Source organism: Manis pentadactyla, chromosome 12 (genome assembly GCF_030020395.1).
Source record: "Manis pentadactyla isolate mManPen7 chromosome 12, mManPen7.hap1, whole genome shotgun sequence".
Taxonomy (NCBI): domain Eukaryota; kingdom Metazoa; phylum Chordata; class Mammalia; order Pholidota; family Manidae; genus Manis; species Manis pentadactyla.
The window spans coordinates 3,137,687-3,164,483 of NC_080030.1; the positions used below are offsets into that span (position 1 = coordinate 3,137,687).

At 57.2% G+C, this 26,797-nt stretch overlaps 1 protein-coding gene across 8 annotated transcripts; it reads left to right on the top strand.

Annotated features, from left to right (window-relative positions):
* The first annotated feature begins 719 nt into the window (after nt 1-719).
* Nucleotides 720-26,522, top strand: TLE2 (TLE family member 2, transcriptional corepressor). 8 transcript variants are annotated; one of them, XM_036890868.2, is made up of 24 exons: nt 720-785; nt 5,239-5,366; nt 5,782-5,841; nt 5,918-6,015; nt 6,383-6,446; nt 6,897-6,941; nt 9,032-9,094; nt 10,860-10,934; nt 11,091-11,274; nt 11,632-11,651; nt 14,979-15,077; nt 16,212-16,256; nt 16,665-16,814; nt 18,281-18,419; nt 18,817-18,939; nt 19,037-19,138; nt 19,240-19,400; nt 20,454-20,530; nt 21,158-21,407; nt 21,632-21,879; nt 22,018-22,165; nt 23,690-23,840; nt 24,853-24,929; nt 26,280-26,522. In XM_036890868.2, the coding sequence occupies exons 3-24, from the start codon at nt 5,818-5,820 to the stop codon at nt 26,385-26,387; spliced, it is 2,451 nt and encodes an 816-aa protein (XP_036746763.2). In that variant the 5' UTR covers nt 720-785; nt 5,239-5,366; nt 5,782-5,817; the 3' UTR covers nt 26,388-26,522. The 8 variants fall into 8 exon arrangements, with proteins under 8 accessions (XP_036746763.2, XP_036746765.2, XP_057345665.1 ...); XM_036890870.2 differs by lacking the exons at nt 720-785; nt 5,239-5,366 and having other exon boundaries at nt 5,561-5,841; nt 11,094-11,274; XM_057489682.1 differs by lacking the exons at nt 720-785; nt 5,239-5,366; nt 19,037-19,138 and having other exon boundaries at nt 5,563-5,841; nt 26,280-26,521.
* Nucleotides 26,523-26,797: the final 275 nt, after the last annotated feature.

Here is a 26,797-nt window from a genome sequence, read left to right on the forward strand (position 1 = left end):
TCATTTTTCAGACGCGGATACCTGAGCCAGGGTCCATGCTCTTCCCCCTATAGCGCTTTCTTGTCTCTCCTCACTCCCACTGCCTATTACAGCTTTTACAGACCCTTGTGACAGTAGGCCAGGGGCCTTATACCCTACAGCCGTGGGTATGCCCACCTCCCCCAACTTCACAGTCAAGGTTAAGGCAAGGGGTCAGACTCCCGGCTCCGGAATCCCAGGGCAGGACTTAAGGCAGACCCATGATGCCTCTATCTACTTTGGGTTAGGGTGATATAAATACACAGCTCAAGTATCCTGTATATTCTTCAGAACCCCAGCTTAAACACCCCCACTAAGAGTATCTAGGAAGCCTTTCCAACTTCCCAAGCAGGGACCTCACTCTGGGCTCTGTCCTCGCCCCCACCCCCAGTCCGGGTCCCTCCCTCCACCCCAGGGGTAGAGGACTGTTCTGCTGGGTCTCACCCTACTTCCCCAAACTTGGGAGACCCTCTTTGGCCCTCCTCAGCTTGGCCTAGCCTTGGACGCTCACAGCTGGGACTCCAGAGTGCCCTGGCTTCACGAACAAGCCTTGTCCAACCAACTCACTACAAAGCTTAGCAAACTGAGGCCCAGAGAGAGATCCTTCAGAGTCCCAAGGTCATGGGGGAGGGGGTTAGAACCCGGGGGCGGGCTCCCCAGGTTCCTGGGTGGAAGGAAATGTGTGTGTGGTTTTTCCGGAGTGGAGGTTCAGCGCCAACCATGGCGAGGAACCGAGGTCCGAGGTCACCTGCGAGCCTTGGCCGACGGTAGGGGACAGGCCTGGCTGGTGGCCCAGCAGCTCGGCTTGGCCGGGGGCGGTAGGCAGAGGTTGGCGATGTCGGAAGCCAGAGGCTTGGCCTCCCCGAGGGAGCCGCTTTCCCGGCCCGGGTCAGATCAATGGGCTGTAATTATACCGCGCCGGGCCCGGAGCCGGCGGGGAGGGAGCGGGAGCTGGCAGGAGAGCCGTAGCGGGCGGGGGAGAGCAGGCTGGAGGGGAACCCACGTTACTTTGATTGACAGCCTCGCGGGCGCCGCGCGGGAGCTTCTGGGGTTCGTAGTCTTTCCGAGAACCCTCTCCCTTCTCTTCCGCTTACGCTCGGGGAAACTGAGACACGGGAACGCGCACCGCCCCGACCACCCCACCCCACTCCCAGCCTACATACAGGCCCATCCCTCTCCCACTGACCAGGGCACAAAACATGAGCAGCACTAGGAGACTCCAGCTCCGGCGAGTCTCAGCTCTTCCCCGAAGGGGTCCAGCGTGACCTAACGTCTCTCTGCCTCAGTTTACCTATCTGTGAAATAGGGAGAAAGGGGCCTGGTTGGCTCCGCCACGTGGCCGGGCTTTTGCAAGATAGGAAGTTGGACGAGGCACTCTTGTTTTCAAGGATAGACCAGCCAGGCTCTGGGGGTCGCTCGCTTCTCCCAGCCTTTGGATAGCAATATAGCCGTATTCCCCCTTCCACCCCTCCAGGCTCGGACGTCCACGAGGGTCTCAGCTTCTCTTAGGACTAGGGAGCCACACTCTCCATACCCCGCCCGAAGCGTCTCGCCGTCTTCCGATTGGCCCAGCCAATCCTAGGGCCTCCTGCTATTGGTTACCTGTCCTCTGAGCCCCATTGGCCGGTGCCCATCGTGACGTCACGGACCCATGTGGGAGCGCCATGGGCGGATTGGCTGGCGCACCCAGCCAACCACCGCGGAGAAAGGAATTTCCACAGTAGCTGGGGTGGCGAGGCTGATTTAAGGTGGTCTGAGCAATCCGGGGTCCCAGCGCTGCTTCTCAGCTTTTTCCTTTAAAAAAAAAAAAAACACATCCACATCATAAAAACCCAGCCAAGAACCAAGGCTGAGCCTTTCTGTACTGTGGGAGGAGAGAGATAGGAAACTAACCCCTACCCGCATTTTGGCAATTGCTTCTTGCATTTTGCAGATGGGGAAACTGAGATTCAAAGAGGCGGGACGGGAAGCCCTGGATGGCAAGTGTTAGCTTTTCAAATGAGAAGGTTGTGCTAGACTGCCCAGTCTGTAACTCAGCTTGGCAAGTCCTTTCCCTGCCTCCTGCTCTGGTCGGATGTAGTATTTCAGCAGTTACGGAGCCATAGGCTGCCTCATGGGGTCCCTCCTCCCCATCTCATAGACTGTTCTGAGCCTCCCTAAATTTTCAAAGCCGCTCCCAGTGCTCGGGATGCTGCTGCTCAGAGCAAAACGTCTCCTTCCTGGAAGTTCACACACACCAAGATATGTGTGTGTATGTGTGTGTGTGTGTGTGTGTGGTCTTGTGGCTTCTCAGGCAATCCACAAATTTGTATTTACCCTTCCCTGTGGAGTGTGCCTGGCTGCAAGATCTAAAGCCTGGTGGGTTAAGGTCGCCTCCTCCAGGAAGCCTCCTTGGGACTTACCAGGCAGAGGCCCTGTTCGTTCTCAGGATCCCTTGATCCTGGATGCTCCCTCTGTCCTGCCACTATTTGGCCTGGGAGGGTGTGCTCAGCTTTGTCTCTGCCTCCCTGACCCACCTCTGGGGGCTGGGCCTCCTCCAGGTTCCCAGCATCTTCCAGCAAGAGGAGGTGGTTACGGAATGGGTATCTACTTATCTACCAACTTTAGGCAGTCTGTGTTCTGTGTGCGTGTGGAGGGGAAGATGGCCTTTGGTGCCTGGGGGATATGCCTTTCTGGCTGGGCCTTGAAGAAATGGATTTTCTCCAGGCAGAAAACAACGAGCAGGAGGGAATTTCAGGAAGAGATAACATAAGGAGAGGCCCAGAGGTGTGAAAAAACACAGATTAGGTAATCTGGTTGGTCTGGCTGGAGCAGAGTGTTTGAACTGGTAGAAGGAAGTGGCTGGGCCTGGACAAGTAGTGCAGGGTATCTAATGTTAGCCTGAAGATCTGGAAAGTTGTCCCAAGGGCAATAGGGAGCCATGAAGAGTTTTAAGTGAGGGAGGCTCAGCCTCAAATGGAAGGTGACAGGAAGACAGTTGCTCCAAGTAGGGAGGTGGCTCGTGGTCCAGATGGAAGATGATGAAGGACCGGTGCAGGCAGTGGGCTGTGCTGATGGGGAGCAGGGTGGCATGGCAGGTGATGGGGAAAGATGAGGCCAGGCTGATGCTCTGTCTCCGGGGATCAGGGCTTGATGGCTTAAGGAGCAAGTCAGGGGACATCCTAGGAACATGCCCACTTGGTGGTTGCACCCCCAGGGCTGGGTCTCAGGGGTTGAGCCTGAGTTTGGAGCCATCTTCACAAATGTGGTGACTGAAGCCTCAAAGAGGATGTGGTGGCTCAGATCCCCAGCAGCCACAAGTGTGGGCCAGGTGACATTCAGGTAACCAGGCTAAAAGGGACGCACCTGCTCTCAGAGAGGACAGAAGGCCACCAGGTCAGGAAGCAAAGGCCGCTCTGGGCAGACCTGCAGGATGAGGGTCAAGAAGGGGCTCTTGGATTGAGGAGCTTGAAGGTCCTCAGCACAAGAAGGCCTAGGAGAAAGTACGGATGAGAAGCGGTAAACCTGGACCTGAAGCCACTCTTTAGGCTGGTGGTTCAGGGAGGGAGATGCTACTTCCCTGAGGAGACAGGATACTTCCTGGAAAGGCTTTGGAAGTGGGACTTCACAGCCGCTCTAGAACCTGGAACCACGGGCTCTTGGCATGTGGAATGGCAAGACTCCCTGCTTTTGTGAATTTCCCAACAGAGAAGTGTGGTCAGTGAGTTCTGGCCTTAACTGTCAGCTGTTTCTTCTCCTCACCCTCCTGCCCATTCATTTGTTGAGCACCTACTGTGTGTGGGACTCTGCAGGGACCAAGATCAGCTCTGTTCCCACATGGACTAGTGAGGGACACAAATAACAAAGAGAACAACCCACAAAGAAACATAACCATGTAAGAGCGAAACAGAACTAAACAAAACAAACCCTGTTAAAAGCTAGGAGAGACAGCAGGATACAGGGTTGGAGAATAACAGGTTGGGGTGGGTGAGCAAGACTGAAAGGGGTGCCCAGGAGGGGCTTTTCTGAGGAGACATTTGAGCTGAGACCTGAATGATGAGAAGCAAGGGAACAGTGTTCCAAGCAGAGGGAACAGTATGTGCAAAGGCCCTGAGGCAGGCCCTTGTCTGCTCTATTGGAAGAACAGTGAGAAGGCCTGTGTGTCTAGAGAGAGGCTGGAGGTGGCATGAAGGGAGTCAGGAACAGGGAGGGAAGGCATAGAGGGGCCTGTGCAGGGCCTTGTGGGAAAAGGGAGGAATCTGCACTTCAGTTTATGGCGATAGGAAGCCATGTAATACTTCCTCCAATGCTCACACACGTACACACTTAATCCCCAGATGACTCTTCATCTCCCTGCCCACCTTTACCCTTCAGGTCTACTCTGCCATGCGCACTTCTTCAAAGAGGCCTCTCCGGTTCACCCCGGATAAGGAGGCCCCCTGTTGGTATTTCCATCACTGCTCCCTAATCTGTGTCCAAATAATTTCATAATTACCAAGCTGCCACCTTGCCTTGTCCCCGGGGCTCAGAGAGGGCAGGAATCTGTCCATCCATCCTTGCATTCCTGGTGCCTGGAAGGATGCCTGGCATATAGCAGATACTCAGTAAATACCTGTTGGCTGGAAAGCAATGCTTTCGATGGGCCTTTTGTATGCTCACTCACTAACCTACCGGCACAGAGCTTTTCCCTTTTGTCCTCGGTTGTGTCCTAGTGCCTAGAGCAATGCCTGCTCCACAGTAAACGCTCAGCACCGTTTGTTGATTGCCTTAACAACCCTAAGGTTTCTCATATGCAAAATAGGAATGAGAACGTCCCGCCTCCCAGGTGAGCATGTCCAGGGATGTCCAGTGGATGCCAGGTAGGCTTAGGGACTGTGGGAGATGGAGCCCCTGACCTCAGGGAGACCTCGGTTTGAAGACAGCGATTCACTTCCATTCTCAGTGGAACTCTTGCCTCCCAGGAGCTCAGTCTGAGAGGGGAGGCGGCCGGGTCTGCCCATCGGAACACCAGATCCGGTCTCTGGGAATTAACTTTGTGCCAGGCCAGGGCTGTTCCTGTACCATCTCATTTAAAACTAGCTCCTTCCTGCCTTTGCTGTTCTGCGGATGAGAATACTGAGGCCCGGACAAGGTGATGGCGGGGTGGGGTGGGTTGGAGGGTGCTCTGCCCCCTCCCAGCTCCACCGCAGGGTTGGGGCTTTTGTTTGCACAGGTCATAATTCCCTTTCCCCGGGCGGGCAGGTTTCCCGGCCAGCACTTGCGAGGCTGCTTCGTCCAGATCATGAAGTCGGCCCACTTGCTCAGAAAGGCCATTTCTGATCCCAGACTTCCCCCACCCCCGCCGAGCCCCTCCGCACGTGAGCCACGAGGTATTCATCTGGCCTCCCAGGAGGGTGGGGGCGATGGCTGGGGCCCGGGCCGCGAGCCTCAGTTTCCCCACAGGTCGCGGGTCAGGGGGAGGGAGGTCCCGGGGGCGCGGGGCGCGGCGGGCGCGCGATGGGCGGGCCGGGGGCGGCGGCGCCACCTTAAGGCGGCTCTGCCCGCGGCTCCCGGCCGAGCCCCGCCGGAGGGAGGCGGCTCCGCGCGGGGCCCGCCGCCCGCGCCTGCACGACACCGGCCGCGGCTCGCCAACCCTCCGCGCCCGCCCGGACGCGCGCCCCCGCCCCGCCGCGGCGCGCTCGGGGGCGCGGGGACTCCGGGTGCCCCGGTCCGCGCCGCCTGGCCCCCTCCGTCAGTCTCGCAGCTGCTGTCCCCCCACCCGCCGCCCGCCCCCCGTATTGTCAGGCTCCGGCAGCGAGGGGGGCTCCCCGCACTGGCAGGATGTACCCCCAGGGAAGGCACCCGGTGAGTGAGGGCCCGGGCTGCGGGGGCGCGGGAGGCCCGGGGGCCGGGAACTCAGACCCCGGCGCCCCCCCGTCAGACCCCGCTCCAGTCCGGCCAGCCTTTCAAGTTCTCGATCTTGGAGATCTGCGACCGCATCAAAGAGGAATTCCAGTTTCTTCAGGCTCAGTACCACAGGTGAGGGGCGGGGCGCCGCGGCGGGGGGGGGGCCCGGGTCCACCTGCGGGCTCACCTGGGAGCCCCGCGGCGAGGGGCGAGGCCTCCAGCGGGGGAGGAGGGAGACACTCCCCACCCCGGGCGCGAGGAGAAGGGCTTCCTGGTGGAGGCGCCAGAGAGGTAGGTGGGGACAGTCCGTGCTGGGACAATTTAAGCCTGGGAAGGGGTTGGGGAAGGACCTGGTCCCGGAGGTGGGCCGAGGGGGGGCGGTAATCAGGAAGTGGGGCGAGACAGAGCCAAACCCATCACTTGGGAAGCTGACCCAGATGGGGTCTACCCCCTGGGGTCCGGGGGCGAGTGGGATCCCCGTGTTCTGTGTCCTCCCCAGCCTAAAGCTGGAATGTGAGAAATTGGTCAGTGAGAAGACAGAAATGCAGCGACATTATGTCATGGTGAGGAGGGTACGGGGCCAGGGCTGGGGGCGCGGGGAGGAGGGTCTGGCTCCCGGTGGGAGCCCCCAGAGGGTGAATCCCGACTCAGCCCACCCCTCTGGGGTAAGTCCCTCACCCAGCCTCATTTTCCCTATCTGTGAATTGGACTGGTTGGGAGTCCAGGCCCATTGAGGGCCCTCCCAGCTCTTAAGAACAATGAGACAAGGATGTCCCCTCTCTTTATGGGCCTCCTTGAGAGGCCAGGGTCCCTGGTCCCTGCCTACCTGCCTCTGTCTCCTGGAGGGAGTGGAGGGGGGCCCCTACTTCCTCCTCTGGGCTCCCACGGGCCTGGGAGGCTCTGTGCCATGCTGTGATCCCCCCCAGCCCAGGGGCTCCTGGAAGTACCAGTGTTGGCACAGGGCTGGGCCCCCACTGGCACCATGGACATTCCTGATGGCATTTTCTTTCCAGTACTACGAGATGTCCTACGGGCTCAACATTGAAATGCACAAGCAGGTAGCTAGCTGTGTATTTGGGGGATCAGGGGGTCCGTAGGGAAGTGGGGCCTGGAAGCTGTGAAAGAGACCCAGGGCTCCCACAGACTGGGGCAAAGCAAACCCACGGAATGGGGTGGTCTTATTCTGAAATCCCTGGGATCAGGGGGCCAGATTTCAGCCTCATAAAAAAAATTATTGTGGCCTTCTTGAGACTTCTCCAGCAGAGAGGCCAGCGGCGGACAGGGGTCAAGTGTGCTTGGAGGTCTCAGAGTGGAGGCCGGAAGCCAAGTCAGTGAGGCCAGGGAGCAGACTTAGATCCCAGGGGGGGGCCAGCTGGACAGTCTTGGAGGCCCCTTTTCAGCCCAGAGAGTCTGATGTTTGGGGATGGGTCCCGAGGGTCTGTGGGGGACCCCAAGCTTCTGTTGCTGTTTTGAAGGTTCTGAGATTGACCCCAATATTTTGAGGTTCTGAGACTCTCCTGGGTTTCTGAGTGTGATCTCAAGGTTCTGAACCAGAACCCAAAGGTTCCGAAATGACCGCCGTTGTCCAAAATTGACCCCAAGATCCCGAGACTGACCTCAGGCTTCTCTGGTGGCTTCTAACGGGATGAGAGGGTCTGGGAGGGTCTGAGGTTGATGGGCTCTTAGATTCTGTCCCTTAGGATGTTAGAATCAATGGGCGCAGTAGGCCCAGTATTGGTTGGTTCTTCCTGGAGGGGGTTAGGGAGAATGGGAGATGGTGGGGTGCATGGGGTTGCCCACCCAGGCATGCTTTTCTAGGTATGTGAGGGCTCTGCTGGTTCTGGTGTGGGCACGAGGGGGCTCATGTGCGTGGAGCATGGCATGGTCCTGTGGGTACGTGAAATAGACCCGTGATGGGGTGGCAGGCATAGGGTAGGGCCCAGACCCTGGGGGCCTGGTTCTGCCCTCTCGGTGGGAACACAAATCCCACCCAGACACACAGCACGCGGTGCCCCGTACCTCAGGCTGAGGTGAATCTCGGGCTGACTGTCCACACCTGGCTGTGCCCCCCACCCCTTTCCCCTCTGTTCATCCTCCAAGGAGCACCCCTGGCCCCCACCTGTCCCAGATGAAACAGGCAGGTAAAACCACGCTGTTTCTACTCTCCTCTCTTATCTTCTGACACCAAAGGTGTGGGTTTTCCCCACACCACCCGGCTCTCCACTTGAATCTCGGCTGATTCTGACACTCTGCCTGGAGTTAGTTGGCGCAGACCCCCAGGTCCTGCCCCCTGCCAGGACTGTCCCCCTGCAGGTGGCAGTTACAAGTCCAGGCCTCCTGTACTCCTGTACACCCGCTATGAACCAGGGTTCCTGTCGTCGGGTTCAATAATTTGCTAGAACAGCTCTCAGGAATTCACTTCACTTACTGAAATATTATAAGGGATCTAACTCAGGACAGGCAGATGGAAGGGATACACACAGGGCGAGGCCAGGGGTGGGGGGGCGGAGCTTCTGTGCCCTGCGGGGTCACCACTGGTTAGGGATTTTCTGGAGGCCTCATTACGTAGGCATGATTGATTGAATCACTGGCCATTGGTGATTAACCCAACACCCAGCCTCCCTCCCTTCCGAGGAGGACGTTAGATAGGGCTGAAAGTTCCATCCCTCTACTGAAGTTAGGTAGGGTTGAAAGGGGAGTTACTGTGGCAACAATAGAAGGTCCCCTACCTCTGTTACCCAGAAATTCTGAGGGTTTTAGGAGCTCTGTGCGGGAACCGGGGACAGACCAACATATACGTTCCTTACCTACATCACAACACCTGGGTGTGGGGCACTGGGGTCTCTGCCTCCAGCAGCCCCAGGTTGCGGGTGAGACGCAGGACAGATGTGGCCCCTGTTCATGATGCCCCCAGGCTTCTAAGTATCCAGCGTGAGTTGGGCATCTGGCAGCCGCTTCCTGAGTACCTGTTGAGTGGGTCTGATGGGCTGTGTGTCTGTCCTGGTCTTTGGGCTCAAGTTGCCCTGGGCATCAGCAGGCAGACAGCCTCTTTCCGTTTGTTCACCGCCACCCTAAGGCTTGTTAGGCCCAGGAGTCGAGGGTCTGGAGGGAGAATTTCCCTTCCGAGACCCCTCTTCCTTCTTCCCAGGCTGAGATTGTGAAGCGCCTCAGTGGTATTTGTGCCCAGATTATCCCCTTCCTGACCCAGGAGGTGAGTGGGCCTGGTGGGGGCAGCAGGGGGGGGTCTGGCTGGATGCCACAAGCGCTGGTTCTGCCGGGTGGCCTTGCGGGGTGCACCCGGCTGGGGCAGGGGGTGGGGTTAGTGGGACAGAGCTTCAGTTTGGGCAGATGGAAGGTTCTGGAATGAATGGAGACAGTCGTATGACAATGTGAATGTGCTTTACGCCACTGGGCTGGTGCACATAAAATGATTAAAAGGGTAACTCATAGGAATTTGTAACCACGTTAATAAAAAAGGGGAACCAAGGCAGAAAAAACAATAAACAGGGTGAACACTTATCTGAAACAAACAAAAAAAAACCCAGTCCTTGTGAGAGAGTCTCAGTGCCGTCCCGCCTCCGGACCCCTGGCCCAGCTGCTCCTGCTTCTCTCTGGAACCTTCTGTCTCCTGAGACATGAATCAGTTTCTGCTGCAGGGTGGACACGTGGGGGCCCTCCTTGGATGGGGGACAAAAACAGGGAGAGGCACCTTGTGGGTCTGGAAAACTCCTGGAAGCTTGGGTTGGAGGGAAAACCTGGCTGGACTCACTGTAGAGACGGTGTCTGAAGCTGAGGGTGCGGACAGGGTGGCCCAGGCTGAGAAGGGCAAAACTGCAAGAAATAAGGGTGAAGAACCTTGGGAGGAGTGGAGAGAGCCACACATACATGTGCCCCAGCAACTCCAGTCTTCTGGACAAGCAGTCTGCAAACTATACAGCCCAAGGGCAAGACCTCTGCCTGCTTTGTAAATAAAGCTCTATTGGAGCACAGCCATGCCCACTTGTGTACCTAAGGTCTCTGGCAGGCTTCCTGATAAAATGACAGAGTTTAGGAGTTTTAACAGAGACCCTTTGGCCTGCAACGCTGAAAATATTTACTCTCTGGTCCTAAACAGCAAGTTTGCCAAGCCCTGGCCTCGACACACTCACGTGCAGGCATGCCACACACACAAGCTTCCTGTCACACCCCTTCAGTGGAAACAGCCGGGATCTCCAACCTCAGGAGTGTGATAAACAAGTGGCCTTACCCTGCATGCAGGAGCCACCAGCCACGTGTGACCATGTAGATTTATATTAATTTATATTCCCATTTAAATGTATTACAGTTAACTTCTATTTAAACCCCCATTAATTGAAATGAAGTGAAATATTCCATTCCTCGGCTGCGCCCGGTTTCAGGGGCTCAGTAGCCACATGTGGCCAGTGGCTTCCTCTCCCACAGCACAGGTAGATGGATCCTTGCCGGGAGGGGAAGGACAGTGATATGACGGACCGGGTGCCGGGGGCTTCTGGGGGTGCCAATTTCTAGTTTTTGACCAACCTGATGGTTGGTAACTTGAGTGCTGATTTATGCAGTGGGCCTTTTCTGGGGGTGATTGTGCCCCCAGGGGACACTGGGCGGTGTCTGGGGACATCTGTGGGTGTCACGGTGGAGGGGGCTCCTGGCATACAGTGCGTGGGGGCCAGGATGCTGCTCATGCCCCCACAGTGCCCAGGGCCGCACCCCCCCACCCAGAGAATGACCCATCCCTGATGTCGGCTGTGCCTAGGGGGAGGCCCTTATATGCTCTGCTTATTTTTCTGTTTGTTTCATGATTTAAAAAGGAGAAGGAGAGAAAGAAAAGAGAACTAACAAGTGCCTGACAAGGGTGAGGGTAGGAGAGGAGAGGTGGGCCCCCGAGGGAGATGCAGTGGCTGATGGGGACTCAGGTAGCAGGGGGCTCCCCTGAGACCCCTTCCCTGCGCCCCGCCTTCCAGCACCAGCAGCAGGTGCTCCAGGCCATGGAGCGTGCCAAGCAGGTGACCGTGGGGGAACTGAACAGCCTTATCGGAGTGAGTACCCCGTCCCCACCCCCAGAGGCCTAACCCGGGGAGGGGCTGAAGCTGGAAGAGCTGGGGGGGTCCTGGCCCTGGGGACCCGGGGGTGCCCCTCTGCCAGACTCTGTGCCCGCTGTGCGCCCGCCCGCGGCCCACCCCTCCTGTCTCTAGCAGCAGCAGCTCCAGCCGCTGTCCCACCACACCCCCCCTGTGCCCCTCACCCCGCGCCCCACCGGGCTGGTGGGCGGCAGTGCCACGGGGCTGCTGGCCCTGTCCGGAGCGCTGGCCGCCCAGGCCCAGCTGGCCGTGGCTGCCAAGGAAGACCGGGCAGGCGTGGAGGCCGAGGGGTCCAGAGGTGAGTGGGCAGCGCAGGGGGGCGGGGAGGGGACCGATGGCCCACCCTGCCCCCACCCAACCCATCTGAGTGTGAGGAAGGGAGTGGCGGGGGCTGCAGGGCCGTGGGGGTCAAATGTTCTACCAGTGGGCTGTGTATCCTTGGGCAAGTTACTACACCTGTCTGGTAGTACAGTACCAAATGGTGTGGGAAGGGACAGCCACTCTTTGCAAGGGTGTTGGGAGGAGATGGGAGATGGACTCCGAGCTGGGAAGAGGTCCTTACAAACTGTAGAGTGCTGTGCCCTCTGGCACCACGAGGTTTGAAACCCTCATTCTTTTTCCTTCGTTCTCTCCTTGCCTCACCCCAACCTGCCAGTGGAGAGAGCCCTGAGCAGGGTAAGTTGGGGGGCATCCGGAGACTTGTCTGACATTTACTTTGTATTCGCGTGGGGCTGAAGCCGGTTCTGAGCTGCGTGGGGCCTCAGAAAGAGGCCTCTCATCCCGCTGTCGCGTGGAGCCTTTGGGTGCAGAAGGCGCCCGTAAGGCTTGAGTTTAATTAATTTTTTTCAATCTTAAGCTCTTTTTGCAACTGAATAAATGAATGCATGCCTGTGATAGTGTTCCGTGCACCTTTCCATCCATTCAAGTACCCATCATCCATTCACTATTAGAATTATACTTACAAAAGCCCTGCCCTTAGAAATAGTTGAGAGTCCTGTGTGTAATTTTTTAGAAATTGGAAACAGACATGGGTACCAGGCTCAGAACTTATTCAGACTTCATAGTTTTACATGCATTCCTAGTTCTGTGTGTGTGTGTGTGTGTGTGTGCATCTGTGTGTGTGTATCTGTGTGTGTAGTTCTAAGTTCTGTAGTTTCTGTTACATATTTTTTGGAAACATCACCACAGTGTCCTGTGTAACTGTATATTTTCCAGCAGTCACATTTTTTAAATTAAATTATCATTGATATACACGCTTATGAAGATTTCACATGGAAAAGAATGTGGTCACTACATTCACCCATATTTTTGAGTCCCCCCCACACCCCATTGCAGTCACTGTCCATCAGTGTAGTGAGATGCCAGAGTCACTACTTGTCTTCTCTGAGCTACACTGTCCTCCCCCTGATCCCCCCAACACCAAGTGCCCTAATCATAATACCCCTCATCCCCTTCCCCCTCCCTCCCCACCCACCCTCCCTCACCCCTCCCCTTTGGTAACTGCTAGTCCCTTCTTGTAGTCTGTCTCGATTAGCCACATTTAAAAAGCTCAACAGGTGAAATGAATCCTATTTTATTTAATACGACGTACCCAAAATATTTCAGCCTGTAATCAACATACAAATTATTAATGAGATTATTTCGCATTCTTTTTATCCTGCTAAATCTCCAAGATCAGATGCATTTTGCACTGAGAGCTCATCCCAGCTGACCCTAGTGCCCTCCCCAGGACACTGTCACAACCACATGGAATCTGCCCTTGGAAGGTACCATATGTCAGATCCTCCTAATAGCAGTGGGGACCCCCAGTCTTGCTTGGATCAGGACGTATATACCATATAGTACATATTAGTAGGCTTTTGTATATTACATGCATTATATCCTTATATTTATACTTAACATTTATATGTTTTATGTGTATATATAAAATGTATATATTTACCTACAAGAGGCAGCCCTTTATGTCACTATCCTATGCCTTTTTCATTCAACAATGTGTGCTGGAGGTCGTGTCACACGGCTGACCCGCACGCTCTCGCTGAGGTAGACAGTGCTGTGGCGGGCATCTTCCTAGGACTGTCTTCCGGGCTGGGTAAGAACGCACTCCCGAGAATGCTCTTGCGGAGGCAGATAAAGCTTTGCTAAATGCTGCTGGTCGTCAGCAGTACATCCAGAGAAGGAGTCAGGTAGGACAGGGACTGTGTTCTTTTCCTGGGGTTACTGCGACAAATTAACACACACTGCGTGGCTAAAAACTACAAAAACGTCATCTTTCCCAGTCCCAGAGGCTAGAAATCGGAACTCAAGGTGAGGGCAGAGCTGCCCTCCCTCCAGGGTCCAGGGGGGAATCTTCCTCACCTCCTCTGCTTTGAGGGGCTCCGGTGGTGCTTGGGCCTCCATGGCTTGCGGCCGCATCCCTCCAGTCTCTGCCTCCTCCATCGCGTGGCCGCCTCTGTGCGTGTGTGTCCCCCGTCTCCTCTTAGGGACACCAGTCACGTGGTGTTAGAGCCCACCCTGATCCAGTGCGACCTCAGCTCGAGTTACACTGCAGAGACCCTAATTCCAGATAAGGTCTCATTCTGAGGTTCCAGTGATGTGTCAGTTTGGGGGACATTATTCAGCCCACTAAAGGGACCGGGCCTGTCTTGGCCCTTGTCCCCAGCCTCACCCCCTAATCCTAGACTCCTGAAATGACCCCTGTTGTTGATTTGGAGCACCCCTGCCCAGATCTCTTCCCTGTGGAACTGCCCCGTGGTAGGAAGGCAGTTTCTGGAGAATAAGGGGATAAGAGGAAATAGCAGTTTTTAGATGGGAGATTCTGCCCGCCGGGAGACACCGCATGGTGTCTGGGGACATCTGTGGTTCTTGAGACTTGGGGTGCTCCTGGCACCAGTGTGTGGGCATCCAAGGGGGGTGCTGCTTAACCCCACAGTGCCCAGGACAGGTCCCTGGAGAAAGACCCGGCCCCAAATGTCCACAGTACCAGCGGGGAGAGACCCTGCGTACTGTATCTGTTTCTATATTTATCTGTACAAAATGGGATCATCGCTATGAAAATAAGAGCGTTCGCCGTGGGCCAGGCACTGTCTTAGGCTGAGCATCCCGCAGCTGTTACCTCATTGCATCTGCCCAACAACCCTAGGAGGTAGGACTATTACCTCCTCTTCTTACAGATGAGGGCGCTGAAACGCAGGGAGGTTACGTGACTTGCCTGAGGTCACACGGCGAATGAGAAGCCAAGCTGGGGTTTGTGCCCAGGAAGATTGCCTCTCTGCATACTTTTTTTACCACTTCAGTAATACCTGCGGCCCTCTTTCCACATTATCCCATCTCTGCATTCTTTCTAACTAGCCACATGGTTTTCTATGCTCTAGTTGTGCCACCGTCATTGCCCACCTGCCCCCAGCATGCTCCATGTGGCTTTGAGTCCGTGTGTGCGCGTGTGCATGTGTGTGTGTATCTTTGCATATATCCGGGCTGGACTTCCCACCTGTCCATTCAATTGGGCTTTGAGATAAGATGCCAATTAAAGAAGCAGTCTCTAAAGTACTTGAGAAACCACTGTGTGGGCAGGCCCCTTGTACAGATGGGAAGACTGAGGCTCGGGGAAGGAGAAACGCTGCCCCAGGGTCACGCAGGCAGGCTGATGCTAGGGTGTGTCCCAGTGCCAGCTCTCCCAGCCTTTGGAGGCCCCCGGGTCCCTGTCTCCTGCCCTCAAGGGCTGTGCCATTCACACCTGGTGGACTGGCGCTGAAGTCTGTCATGACCCCTGCCTTCCCGTGGGGTCCCAGTTCTCCCCTCTGCAGTGTGCTTAGCCGTCAATCCCCTGAGCTTGCTGGAAGGACGGGAACTCAGCACTGAGTCAGTCCTTGGAAGGGTGAGGAAGCTGGAAGCAGACCCTAGTGACAGAGGTGGTGACCCTCCATCCCGGCAGGGCCGGGGCGCTGCTCCTGGAGCCCCAGGTCGCTGACCCTTTCTCCCCACCGGCCCCCGTCTCTGCAGAGCGCATCCCCCTCGCCCCCTGAGAGTGTGGTGGAAGAGGAGCGGCCTGGCGGCCCTGGTGGGAAGCAGCGAACCGACAAGGACCTGTCGGGACCTTATGTAAGTGGGGGCGAGCGACAGGCTAGGGTGGGCATGCGTGGCCTAGACCAGCCCCCGCCCCAGCCCTGGAGTCTTCCAGAGCCTGGCTCTGCCCGGGACTCTCTCCCTCCAGAGCTTTCCATAGCTGCCCATTGTCCATGGTGCCCTGGCCAATCAGAAGGGCCCTTGTAGGGGCAATGTCGTTGCTCTACGTCTGTGCAGCCTGTGGGCCTCCTCTAAAATCCCCTTCCCCTGCCTCTCAGTAACCAGCTTTTCCTTAAAGGCTCTGTCCTGCAGGAAGCTGTCCCTGACCCTCTTGAGGAGGGCTGGGACCTCCCCTCTCATGGCAGAGCCACTGCCTGCAGTTTGACACCCTCCCTCCCCGCGGGCCCAGACACCGGCAGGGCAGCGCCTGTCCCATCGACGGGGGCAGCTTCAGCCTGGCCCCGGGACCAGCAGGCCCAGTGTCGGCCAGCCCTGGTGTTTCTCAGGGAAGACTTTGATCCTTTTCTCAAAAAATACAATAGCATATTTTGTAAATGTCGGCCACTAATTTTGTTTTAAGAATAATAACTGGGGAGAAGGACAGACGTGCTGCTGGGCAGACGCAGCCTCCAGGGGCGACCTCCGTTGGTCTTCCCCTGGATTCCAGCCAAACCAGGAGGCGGCCCCACGTCTGTCTCTGCTCAGGGCAATGGGGAGCCACAGAAGGATGTAGAGTGGGTGTGGGGATGGGTCTTAGGAAGTCTCTCTGGGGCAAGCTTGGAGGGCAACCTGGAGGGGCCAAGGCTGAAGGCCAGGAGCCCAAGGAGGGGATGGGGTCTGGGCTGGGGCAGTGGGGGCAGAGGGTGGGCAGATGGGGAGGTGAGACGACAGTCCCGGGAGGTTGGTGCTGGCCCTCCCCCAGTGCACAGAGGCCCGGGAAGGGCTGGGAGGGGCTCAGGACCACGGAGCAGCTCCGTCTCCCCCAACCTCCTTCCCGTGTGGCCTGCCCGCCCTCCCAAGCCTTTCCCTGCCCAGGGCCAACGGCAGCCTTCCTTCCAAACCAAGCAAATGGGCTTCTGTGGCCCCGGATCCAGATCAGACCCTAGAGGTGGGAGGGTCATGGTGGCAGGGGCCCTGGCCAGGGTCAGCTGTCGCCTCTGTGTCCCCCAGGAGAGCGATGAAGACAAGAGCGATTACAACCTGGTGGTGGACGAGGTGAGTCCGGCCCAGCCTCCTCCCCTGTGACCCCCGGGGCTCGGGGGCAGGGGGCTAGGAGGTCTGGGCACAGAGCGGGCAGTGGGTTTCTCTGGAGTGTGGGGTCCCAGAGGCAGTGCGGCACCTGGTCCCCTCTCTGTGGGATGGCCGGACAGGGATGCTGTGGGGCCAGGAGGAACAGAGGATATGGGGACGCCTCAGGCCAACGTCCTCTCCATAGTACAGGTGGGAAAACTGAGGCCCAGAGAACACAGGAGTTGGGCAGCAGACGTGGGTTCAAGTCCACGCTCTCCCCTCCCTGGCCGCACTTTCCCCTATCAAGAGGCTGGGGTGGGCTCGGGGAGGGTCCACAGAGGGGCTCTCCTCCACTCACTTGGCCCGCTCTCAACGTCACCTCCTCCAACCCAGGACCAGCCCTCAGAGCCCCCCAGCCCGGCCAGCACCCCGTGTGGAAAGGCCCCCATCTGTGTCGCTGCCCGTCGGGACCTCGTGGACAGTCCCGCCTCCTTGGCGTCCAGCCTTGGCTCACCACTCCCCAGAGCCAAGGAGCTCGTCCTGGTAAGGAGTGGGGGAGACCTTGAAACTCATTTTATTCCTCTTGGGGTGGCCTGGAAACCCACGCTACCACCCTCCACACGGGGAGAAATCAGCCAGGCTGGGGTCGACTAGCATTCCCTTTGTGACTGTTTTGCCGCCTTCCTGAAAACCGCCTCTACTTTATTCAAGGGATTTTTCAGGCCCACTCACTCTGTTGAACCTAAATAAACACGAAAAGGCAACTTAGTAAATAAACTGTGTAAATATGTATCAAAAGGCACCTCTACCCTCTTAGGGAGAAGCTGAGTACCTCTTGCAACCCCCAGGAAGTCCCATGGAAAGGACCCCATGAAAGTGTAGCAGGGGCAGCCCCCTCTGGCCCAGCAAGTGCTAAGGCCTTTGAGGGCCACTGAGGACACAGTGGCCCCAACCTGAGATGCGGTCCCCAGAAGGAGAGACGATTAATCTCCGGACAACTTTCTCCTCGCCTCCCGATGTTTTATGCCAGGCCTAGGGACCACCTAAATGCTCCCCCTGGGCATGTGCCGTTCAGCTCCATTTGTCCCCATCTCCCTCCCCAAAACCTTCCCCAGACCCCCTGCCCTGCACTTACCCAGAGATGGTGTGGGCTTCCAGGCCTCCCCTCTCAGCAGGTTGCCATGGCAACCGCCTGGCTGGGGCTCCCTCGCCTGTCTGTGCTTCCCCTGCTCCAAGGAGACCAGGGCCAGGGCAGCGGCGAGGCTGCTCTCTGCTGATGGCCAAGCCCCCAGGGGGCTTCCAGTCCCCGTGCTGTCCCTGTCCGTTCTCTTGGGCGGCCATGCCAGTGTAGCTGTCACATCACATGTGCTTGTTAACGGAAAGGCAGGATGCAACCCACACAAGACACGGATGTGAAGTCTCTTTAAAGGGGAAAGAAGAGACAGCAGAAAGCCCAGCCTACACGGAGGTCTGCTTTTCATCTCCTCAAATGTCCCCGCAGGGAGGGACAGCAGTGCGGGACACTGCCTTTCCCCAGGGGAGCGAGGAGGTGTCCAGCAGGACTGGGTCGGGGGCGGGAGCACGCTTGTGGTCTCCTACTGCATGCACCTGTCCCCGAGTGTCCCCCTCCTCGTCCCCAAAGGATCTGACAGCCTCCGCCTTGTCCACCACCTTCTTGCGTGATCCCCGGTCTGACCTCCCACTACCCCGGGGACACCCACACTCCTGTGGTCCTGTGCGTGCACCAGCCTTGCAGTGACTCAGGCCCCTGCCTGGCCTTCCAGTGAGCAGACACTCAGCGTCCCCTGTGCTGAGGGATCAGTCAGGGGCCTGCTCCCCTGATGTGTGCACACCCGCATGACAGAGGTGCACCATTACAGGCATGCAGATGCCTCCGTGAGCCCGGGCCTACCTGTGGCACACCTCCCTTCTCCATCCAGTTTCTGACCAGCTTGTAGGCTGCAAGGCACCCGGACCTGGTGGTGCCCAGTCCTGCCCTTTCTCCCCAGAATGATCTTCCTGCCGGCACGCCTGCCCCCAAGTCCTGCGACTCCTCCCCGCCCCAGGACGCGTCCGCCCCTGGTCCCAGCTCGGCCAGCCACCTCCGCCAGCTTGCTGCCAAGCCCACGCCCTGCACGGACAGCCTTGGTGAGTGCTGGCCGGTGCCTGCAGGGCCCGTCTCCTCCCTGGGGGTGCCTAGGAAATGGTAAGGGGTGGGGGAGGCAGGCAGTTTGGATTCCAGCCCTGCAATGTTTTGGCCCTTTTCCTGACCCCGATCTAGATGCTGCCTCACTCTGAGGTTCGCTTTCCTCATTGCTTTGGCTTGTCAGGTAGGGAAATTGAGGCTGAGAGAGGGGGAAGTGACTTACTCAGGGGCTTTGGGCCTAGGGCACTAGAAAGACAAACTTTAGAGTCTGTCAGGCTTGGGTTTGAGTCCAGCCTTGAATACTCACCAGCTGTGTGACCGTGAGCAAGCCACTCAACCTCTCTGAGCCTCATTTTGTTGATAAAGGGATGATTGCTCTTCTTTTCTGTCTGTGGCCAGACCCTGCGCTGTTCTGGGGTCCTAGAAAGAAATCAGCTCTGGAACTTGCCCTCAAGAAACTCCCGGATGGTGGAGGAGGAGACCCAGACCCCAGAATCCCAGTCCTGTGTGATCAAGGCTGGGGTAGAGGAAGGGATCCAAGATGGGCAAGGTTGGAGGCTAGAGGTGGAGTGGGGAGGCCCCAGGATGTTCCTGAGACGTTGCTGGGCATTGTGTCTAGGCTTTGAAGACTGTGTAGGAGTTCAGCAGCTGAAGAAGGAAAGGGGAAAATGTGTCAGCCCCAGAGGGAACACTATTTGTCAATGTCTACGGATAGGACAGGGTATGGTGGATGCTGGGCCACAGCGCGGGAGCCCTGAATGACAGGCCAAGGCAGGTCTGGGTCCAAGGTGTCTGGACACCTGTCTTTGTCTCTTCTCACAGCCCTGAGGAGCCCCCTGACCCTGTCCAGTCCCTTTACCACATCCTTCAGCCTGGCCTCCCACAGCACCCTTAACGGGGACCTCTCTGTGCCCAGCTCCTACGTCAGCCTCCACCTGTCCCCCCAGGTCAGCGGCTCTGTGGTGTACGGACGCTCCCCCATGGTGAGTCCTTGAGGTGGGAGCAGCAGCAGGGCCCAGGGGCTGGGGGCCGGGAGGGAAACCAGTACCAAAAGGAGAGATGAGGGAATGGAGAAAGGGAGGGAAGTCCTGGCTTGGCAAGTACATGTGGGAGGACGATCCGAGGGTCTCAGGAGCCCCACAAGCTTAATACAAATTAGCACCTGTAACTGGAAAAAGCAACTGTGATTATACTGCATTAAAAGGAGCAGAGAGTTGCAGCCATGGGCGGTGAGGAACCCACACAGTCTCCTGGCAGATGCTACAATACAGTTAGCCCTGATTTTTAAGGAACAGTGACAATTCTGATAGACTGCGGAGGAGGACGAGCCCAGGGAGAGGCCTGAAAGTTATGGTCCATGAGGAGAAATTGAAGGAATGAGGCCCAAGACCCCTGAGCTGGGGCACAGGGAGCAGACAGGGGTGTGGGTCCCAGAGGGCAGTGCTGGGACAGATGGCTGATGGAGCAAGCCGTCCTGAAGTGGATCAAGGTGACTCCAGAGGGAATAAAATGCCTGTCATTGGAGACAGGCTTGGGGCTGCTGGGCACTTGTTTGAGGGATGTAGAAAAGGGGTCAGCAGATGTTTTCTGTAAGGGGCCAGGTAAATATTTGGGCTCTGCAGACCAGCCAGGCTCTGTCACAGCTGCTCAACTCTGCCTTTGAAGCTCCAAGCCACCCTCGACAATATATACATGAATGAGTGTGGCTGCATACCAATAAAACTTTATTTATAAAAGCAAGCAGGGGGCCGTAGTTTGCCTACTGCTCTTCTGCAGCAGGTCTGAGCATTGGGTGGAGGAAAAGTGGCTAGGATTCCCAGCACAGAGAGCTTGGGGTTCCCCAAGTGTAAGCTTCCGGGGTCCATCTGTAGCAGGGGTACGGGAGAGGGGCCATCTTGGTTTTCTTGGGAGGGCTGATAAACAGATTGAGGAGCCTCTGATAAACAGGGAGGGACACAGCAGGGGAGCATGGGAGAGAGAGGGCAGGTGTGGGTTTGAGCCACCTGTCCAGAGTCACCCCTTTGGCATTTTGGCAGATGGCATTTGAGTCTCACCCACATTTGCGCGGGTCGTCCATCTCTTCCTCCCTGCCCACCATCCCTGGGGGAAAGCCGTGAGTACGGGGTGGGGTTCCCGACCTCCTCTAGGGTGAGCACACTGTGGGGTGGGGTTCCCTGCTGCCTTTCTGGAAAGTTCTCTCCTGGAGTCAGCAGCAAAATCTGGATCAATGGTTCTACGGGGGGTAATTTTGACTGTGCCCCAGTGTTTGTCCGGGTCTGGGGATATTTTTGGGTGGTCCCCCCCCACATGCTTCCAGCCTCTAGTGGGTGGGGCCAGGGACCACTCCATACCTACAGGGCACAGGCTGTGCCCCCCCAGAGGGTGACCTGGGCCCCAGGTAGCCATAGACCTTTCTGCCATGGTGGGAATGTTCTGCACCAGCTGCTCTCCAACCAGCCAGCTGTGGCTTTTGAGCACTTGAAATGTGGCCAAGTTGCCACATTTGAGGACATGAAAATTTAAATTCATTTAAATGTAACTGGGTACATGACTGGCGACTACTACTCAGGGCACCTTCCTGGGTCCTCTGTTTGCTAAACAGTTACTAAGCCTTGGTCACCATGCCCTCGGCCAGCACTGGATCCCTCTCCGTTCCGTCATGGGGCCCCTTCCCTAAAGCAGGGAGGCACCGGGCCCGGGAAGGTCCCTCCCCGCGCGTCACACCCCACCTCCTGTCCAGGGCCTATTCCTTCCACGTGTCGGCCGACGGGCAGATGCAGCCGGTGCCCTTCCCGTCGGACGCGCTGGTGGGCGCCGGTATCCCGCGGCACGCGCGGCAGCTGCACACGCTGGCGCACGGCGAGGTGGTCTGCGCCGTCACCATCAGCGGCTCCACGCAGCACGTGTACACGGGCGGCAAGGGCTGCGTGAAGGTGTGGGACGTGGGCCAGCCCGGCGCCAAGACGCCTGTTGCCCAGCTCGACTGCCTGGTGAGGGCGGGGCCTGCAGGTGCATGGGGCGGGGCCTATAGGCCAATGGGGGTGGAGCTTATAAGCCAGGGGACCCGGGACTTCTAGGCCAAAGGATAAAGCTTACAGGGCGATGGAGGTGGCGTTTATAAGGCAAGGCTCTTCCTCAGCCCGGAGAAGGGCCACGAGGCCGGGCTCCTGCAGGCGTAGCCGGGGGCCACCGCCTCGCTTCTCTCCCCGCCTAGAACCGGGACAACTATATTCGCTCCTGCAAGCTGCTGCCAGATGGCCGAAGTCTGATCGTGGGCGGTGAGGCCAGCACCCTGTCCATTTGGGACCTGGCAGCGCCCACCCCTCGCATCAAGGCCGAGCTGACCTCGTCCGCCCCCGCCTGCTACGCCCTGGCGGTCAGCCCTGACGCCAAGGTCTGCTTTTCCTGCTGCAGCGATGGCAACATTGTGGTCTGGGACCTGCAGAACCAGACCATGGTCAGGTGCGTGGTGGGTGCCCTGTGACCTTGCGGCGGCCCCTGCCCCCTTCCCGTTTGTGCTGGGAGGGCGGAGGACCGTCCTGGGAGGGCGCTGGAGCAGAACCAACTCCAGGAGGGGGCGCCTGGGCTCTTCTCCTGCAGGCAGTTTCAGGGCCACACAGACGGCGCCAGCTGCATCGACATTTCCGATTATGGCACCCGGCTGTGGACGGGGGGCCTGGACAACACTGTGCGCTGCTGGGACCTGCGGGAGGGCCGCCAGCTTCAGCAGCACGACTTCAGCTCCCAGGTGCCGCGGGGTCTGGCCGTCGGGGGGCATGCTCCAGGGCTGTGGCCTCCCCGCCTCTCCTTAGGCACCCACTTCCGGAAGCTGGGCAGGACCACTACTTGCTGTGTCCCATCTTGCTTATCCTTCAGACAATCCCCTTTGATTCTCCAGAGACAGGCCCAGGGAGCCGCAAAGAAGCCAATTGATATTAAACTGGGGGGCTATTGAGACTCTCAGATCATCTTCCAGAGGCTTTTGCCAAGCCATTCCCCTGTTCCTTTGTCTCTCCTTGTGTAGCCAGTTTCTCCTCCCAGCCTTCAACCTCTTGACCCCACTGAGAGCTTCTGACCACCCCCGAGAGCTCACCGTGGGGGAGACGCTGACCTGGAGGGATGGGTAGGGATTGATGTAGAAACTGGGCACAGAGAGTCTCTGTTGAGGGCACTGTGGGCATCTAGGCTGAAGGGTGTGGTGAAGAGGCTGGAGAGAATCAGAGGGCCCCTGAGGGCTGAGGAACAGAGTCAAGGACAGATCCTCAGGTACTGCAGACACAGATTCTCTCCCACTGCCTTGGGGGCAGGGTGTGAGCTCCTTGGCCTGTCACTGAAGGTGTCCATGCTCTGGTCCCCGTGCTCTGTGACACCTTTAGACCTCCCCACTTATTGTTCCCTCAGACTGACATGCCTTCTCTTCTTTTCTCCAATTGGTGGACTCCTACTCATCCTTCAAAACCCTTTTCCAGTTTGCCTGGCTCCTTGAAGCCTGGGGAGAGCTAGCTCCCCAAACTCTTTCTGTTCTACCCTCTCTTCTATAGCTTGAAAGTTTCTTAGATGGGTGCTGGTGGCATGGGTGGGTACAGCTGCCCTTCCCGTTCCTGAAACCTAGATAGGTTGTGTACACATCTGGGGGTCCCATGGAGAGTCTTCCATCCCACCGGGCCCCCTGTCTTTACACAGGAACGCTTGTGTACGGCCCAGACAGAACTCATGGAGCCTTCCAGTCTTCTCTCTGCTACAAGCACGTGGTTCTACCCACATGTGTCTTACTTGGAAGATTCGTGGGGGGGCTCAAGAGATCAGGGCCTTACGACTTTGTACTTTGCTTGGGGTGGGACCCAGTGAGGAGGCCACCGAGTCCTCTCAAATCAAGTGAAAAGAGGTGCCAGCCTGTGGGGAACGTTCCACACTGGGAGGCTGAGAGGGCCCGGTCTTGCAGGCTTGCCGTGTGGCCTGGGGTGAGCTGTGGCCTCATCTTCCTTTCCCCCATCTGCTCGAGGGGAGTGACTGACCTCGCCGGCCTCACCCTCCCCTCCTGCCAGCACTGTGGTGCCTTCCGAGCAGATAATGGATGTGAGGCCCTGGGGTGCTGTGTAATTCTGATTAATATTAATGATTCGCCAGGCAGTTGCCTGCTGCGCTGCAGGCCCTGGGTCGGTTGCCCTTCTCCGCCGGGACTGCAGCAGGGGAGCGGGGGCGCCCCTCGGTCAGGGAAGCCTCCAGCTTCGGAAGGGGTTTCTGATGTCCCATCTTCCCCTCTACACCCCAGATTTTTTCTCTGGGCCACTGCCCCAACCAGGACTGGCTGGCCGTCGGCATGGAGAGCAGCAACGTGGAGATCCTGCACGTCCGCAAGCCGGAGAAGTACCAGCTGCACCTGCACGAGAGCTGCGTGCTCTCCCTCAAATTCGCCTCCTGCGGTGGGTCTGCCCTGGCTGGGGCGGGGCTCCAGGGCTCGGGGAGCAGGGCCCCCAGAACACCAAACGAAACAGTCAGGATGCCAGGTTCAGTCTGAATCTTACCCAAACAGCTCTTTACGTAGTGTCGGTATATCCCACGCATCGTGTGGGATAGACTTCCGCCAAACACCAACCAATTCTGGTACTGTATGTCCCACAATGCGTGGGACGTACTTACCCTCAAAGGCCACCATGGTCGACCCTAGAACAGCACGGATTTGAATCACGCGGGTCCACTTGTATATGGATTGTGTTCAATAAGTCTATTGGGAAATTTGGGGGAGATTTGTGACAATTTGAGAAAACATTTTGTCTCTTACTCTATTGTGAGAATACAGTATATAATGCATACATAACATAACAAATACGTGTTCACCGACTGTTTATGTTATCAGTAAGGCTTTTCATCCACAGGAGGCCATCAGTAGTTACATTTTGGGGAGTCAAAAGCTACACATGGATTTTTGACTGCACAGGGGGTTGGCACCCCTAACCCCCGTGTTGTCTGAGGGTCACCTGGAATTTGTTAGCAGAGATGTATCCCAAATATTGCATGACTTATACTTACATTTTTTAAAAGTCAAATGATATTTTAGTATGTCCCAAGTGTTACACGGGACATCCATATACTAAGAAAACAGTGAAATATTTGGGGTACATCTGCACTACAGATGACTCGTGGCTTATCTGAGATTCGAACCCTAACTGGGTACCCTGCGTATTATCTGCCACACTCTCCTGGGGGCTCCCCTTTCTTGAAGGCCAGATGGAACCTCAGGGACCTTGATATCACCATCTGGAAAATGGTGGGGAAGGATCAAGCCTCAGCTAAGGGGACCTCATGTCCCCCAGATGAAGTCAATGGTGCGGACAGGAAGGAGAGAGGCCAGCCCAGCCTGTCCACCCCTGCCTGCTGCCCACAGCCCTGGGCTTCCTGCAGGCCTCTCTCCTGGAACTCTCCCGTCCCCCCCAGGGCGGTGGTTCGTGAGCACTGGAAAGGACAACCTTCTCAATGCGTGGAGGACGCCCTATGGAGCCAGCATCTTCCAGGTATGCGTGCTCTGGGGCTCCCACCTCAGCAGGGCCTCGCTGCCCTGGTGGTTTCCCGGAGCCTCCCCAGCAGCCGGCAGCTACTAATGCAGGGTCAGCAAACTGTAGGCCGTGGGCCACGTGTGCATGCAGCCCTGTTTTGTTTTGTTTTTAATTATGGTAAAGTGGGTATAAAATTTGCCATCTTAACTATGTGCACAGCTCAGCGTCATGAAGCGCATTCACATTGTCATGCAAACAGCCCCCCATCCGTCTCCAGAACTTTCTACCCTCCTGAAACTGAAAATCCATCCCAGGCAACACTCACTCCCCACCCTCTCCCCCAGCCCCTATCCCACCATCTGCTCTCTGTCTGTGGATGGGGCTCCCCTAGGGACCTCCTGGGAGTGGGATCAGACAGGGTCTGTCTTTTTGGGTCTGGATCATGTCACTGAGCACAGTGTCCTCGAGGTCCATCCATGTTGTAGCAGGGGTCAGGATGTCCATCCTTTTCAAGGCTGTGTAATATTCCACGCACAGATGGACACATTTTGTGTATCCATTCACCGGGTGACAGGCACCTGGTTTGTTCCCACTTTTGGCTACAGTGAATCATGCTGCTGTGGCCATGCACGTCCAGGTGTTTTGCATGGACACGCAGTTTTGGTTCTCTTAGTGAGGAATGGCTGATAACCATTTAACCTTTGGTTGAACTGCAAGACCGTTTCCAAGGTTTGCTTCCCCACCAGCAGCATGTAAGGGCTGGATCATCCTGCACATCCTCACCAACACTTGTTACTATGTCTTTTTTATTGTGGCCATCCTAGTGGGTATGAAATGGTTTTTACATTATTAACAGGTTGTAAAAAAAAAAAGTTGAGTATGTGACATACATTTATTTGACCTCTGGACTTACTGGACTTATATAGGCTTTAGAGAAAGCCTGAAAATTTACTATCAGACCCTTTACAGAAAAAGTTGGCCGAGCTTTGATGCGGGTCATTAGCCCTCTGCTGTGCTGTGTGGCCTCATGCCTGGCGCATACCCTCTCTGAGCTTCCCAGGAAAGGGCAGTGCTTCAGACCCATCTCTGTGAGTGTCCAGAGAGCGGAGGTCCTGTCCTTCCCAGGAACTCCAACGTGCCTTATCCTGGAAAACGTCACCCTCCCTCCCCCAGGATCACCACGCTGCTAGAAGTGCCCCAACTCCCCACTCTGAGCCCCTGTCCTGACCTGATCCTGTCTCAGCCCCAGCGTTGACCCCAGGCGCGTCCTTGGGGGCAGGCGCTGGCCCCAGGAGCTGCGCCTCTTCCCTCTGAACATCAGTGCGCCTCACCTCTGCCCCCTGTCCCTGTCCTTCACCCTGTCAACAGTCCAAGGAGTCGTCATCTGTGCTCAGCTGTGACATCTCTGGGAACAACAAGTACATCGTGACGGGCTCAGGGGACAAGAAGGCCACTGTCTACGAGGTGGTGTACTGAGAAGCCCCTCTTCCTGTGCCCCTGCCCGGCGCCCGGGGGACAGACCCCTGCACCCCCTCCCCAGCCACACCTGGGGGCGCCGATGCTCACGTGCCTTCCGGCTAACGTCCTCACATTGTCTGTGGGGCATGGGGCTGGGTGGGCAGGGGGGATTGGGGGAAATAAAGGTATTTATCACAGCTGCCTCTCTGTCTGGGGCTGGGGTACCAAGGACCGTGGCTTTTCTTGAGCGCCGCTAGGGAAGCCACTTTCTAGCTGCGTGACCAGGGGAAAGGAGACGGACTTCCCCTCTCTTGGCCTCATTTTTCTTATCTGGTCCATGAAGTAGTTCATTCTGCGTGAAATAGCACAGGGGCTGCTGTGAGAAAAGGTGTCGTGTGGGCGATGTGGCCCAAGTCATGCCACGTAAC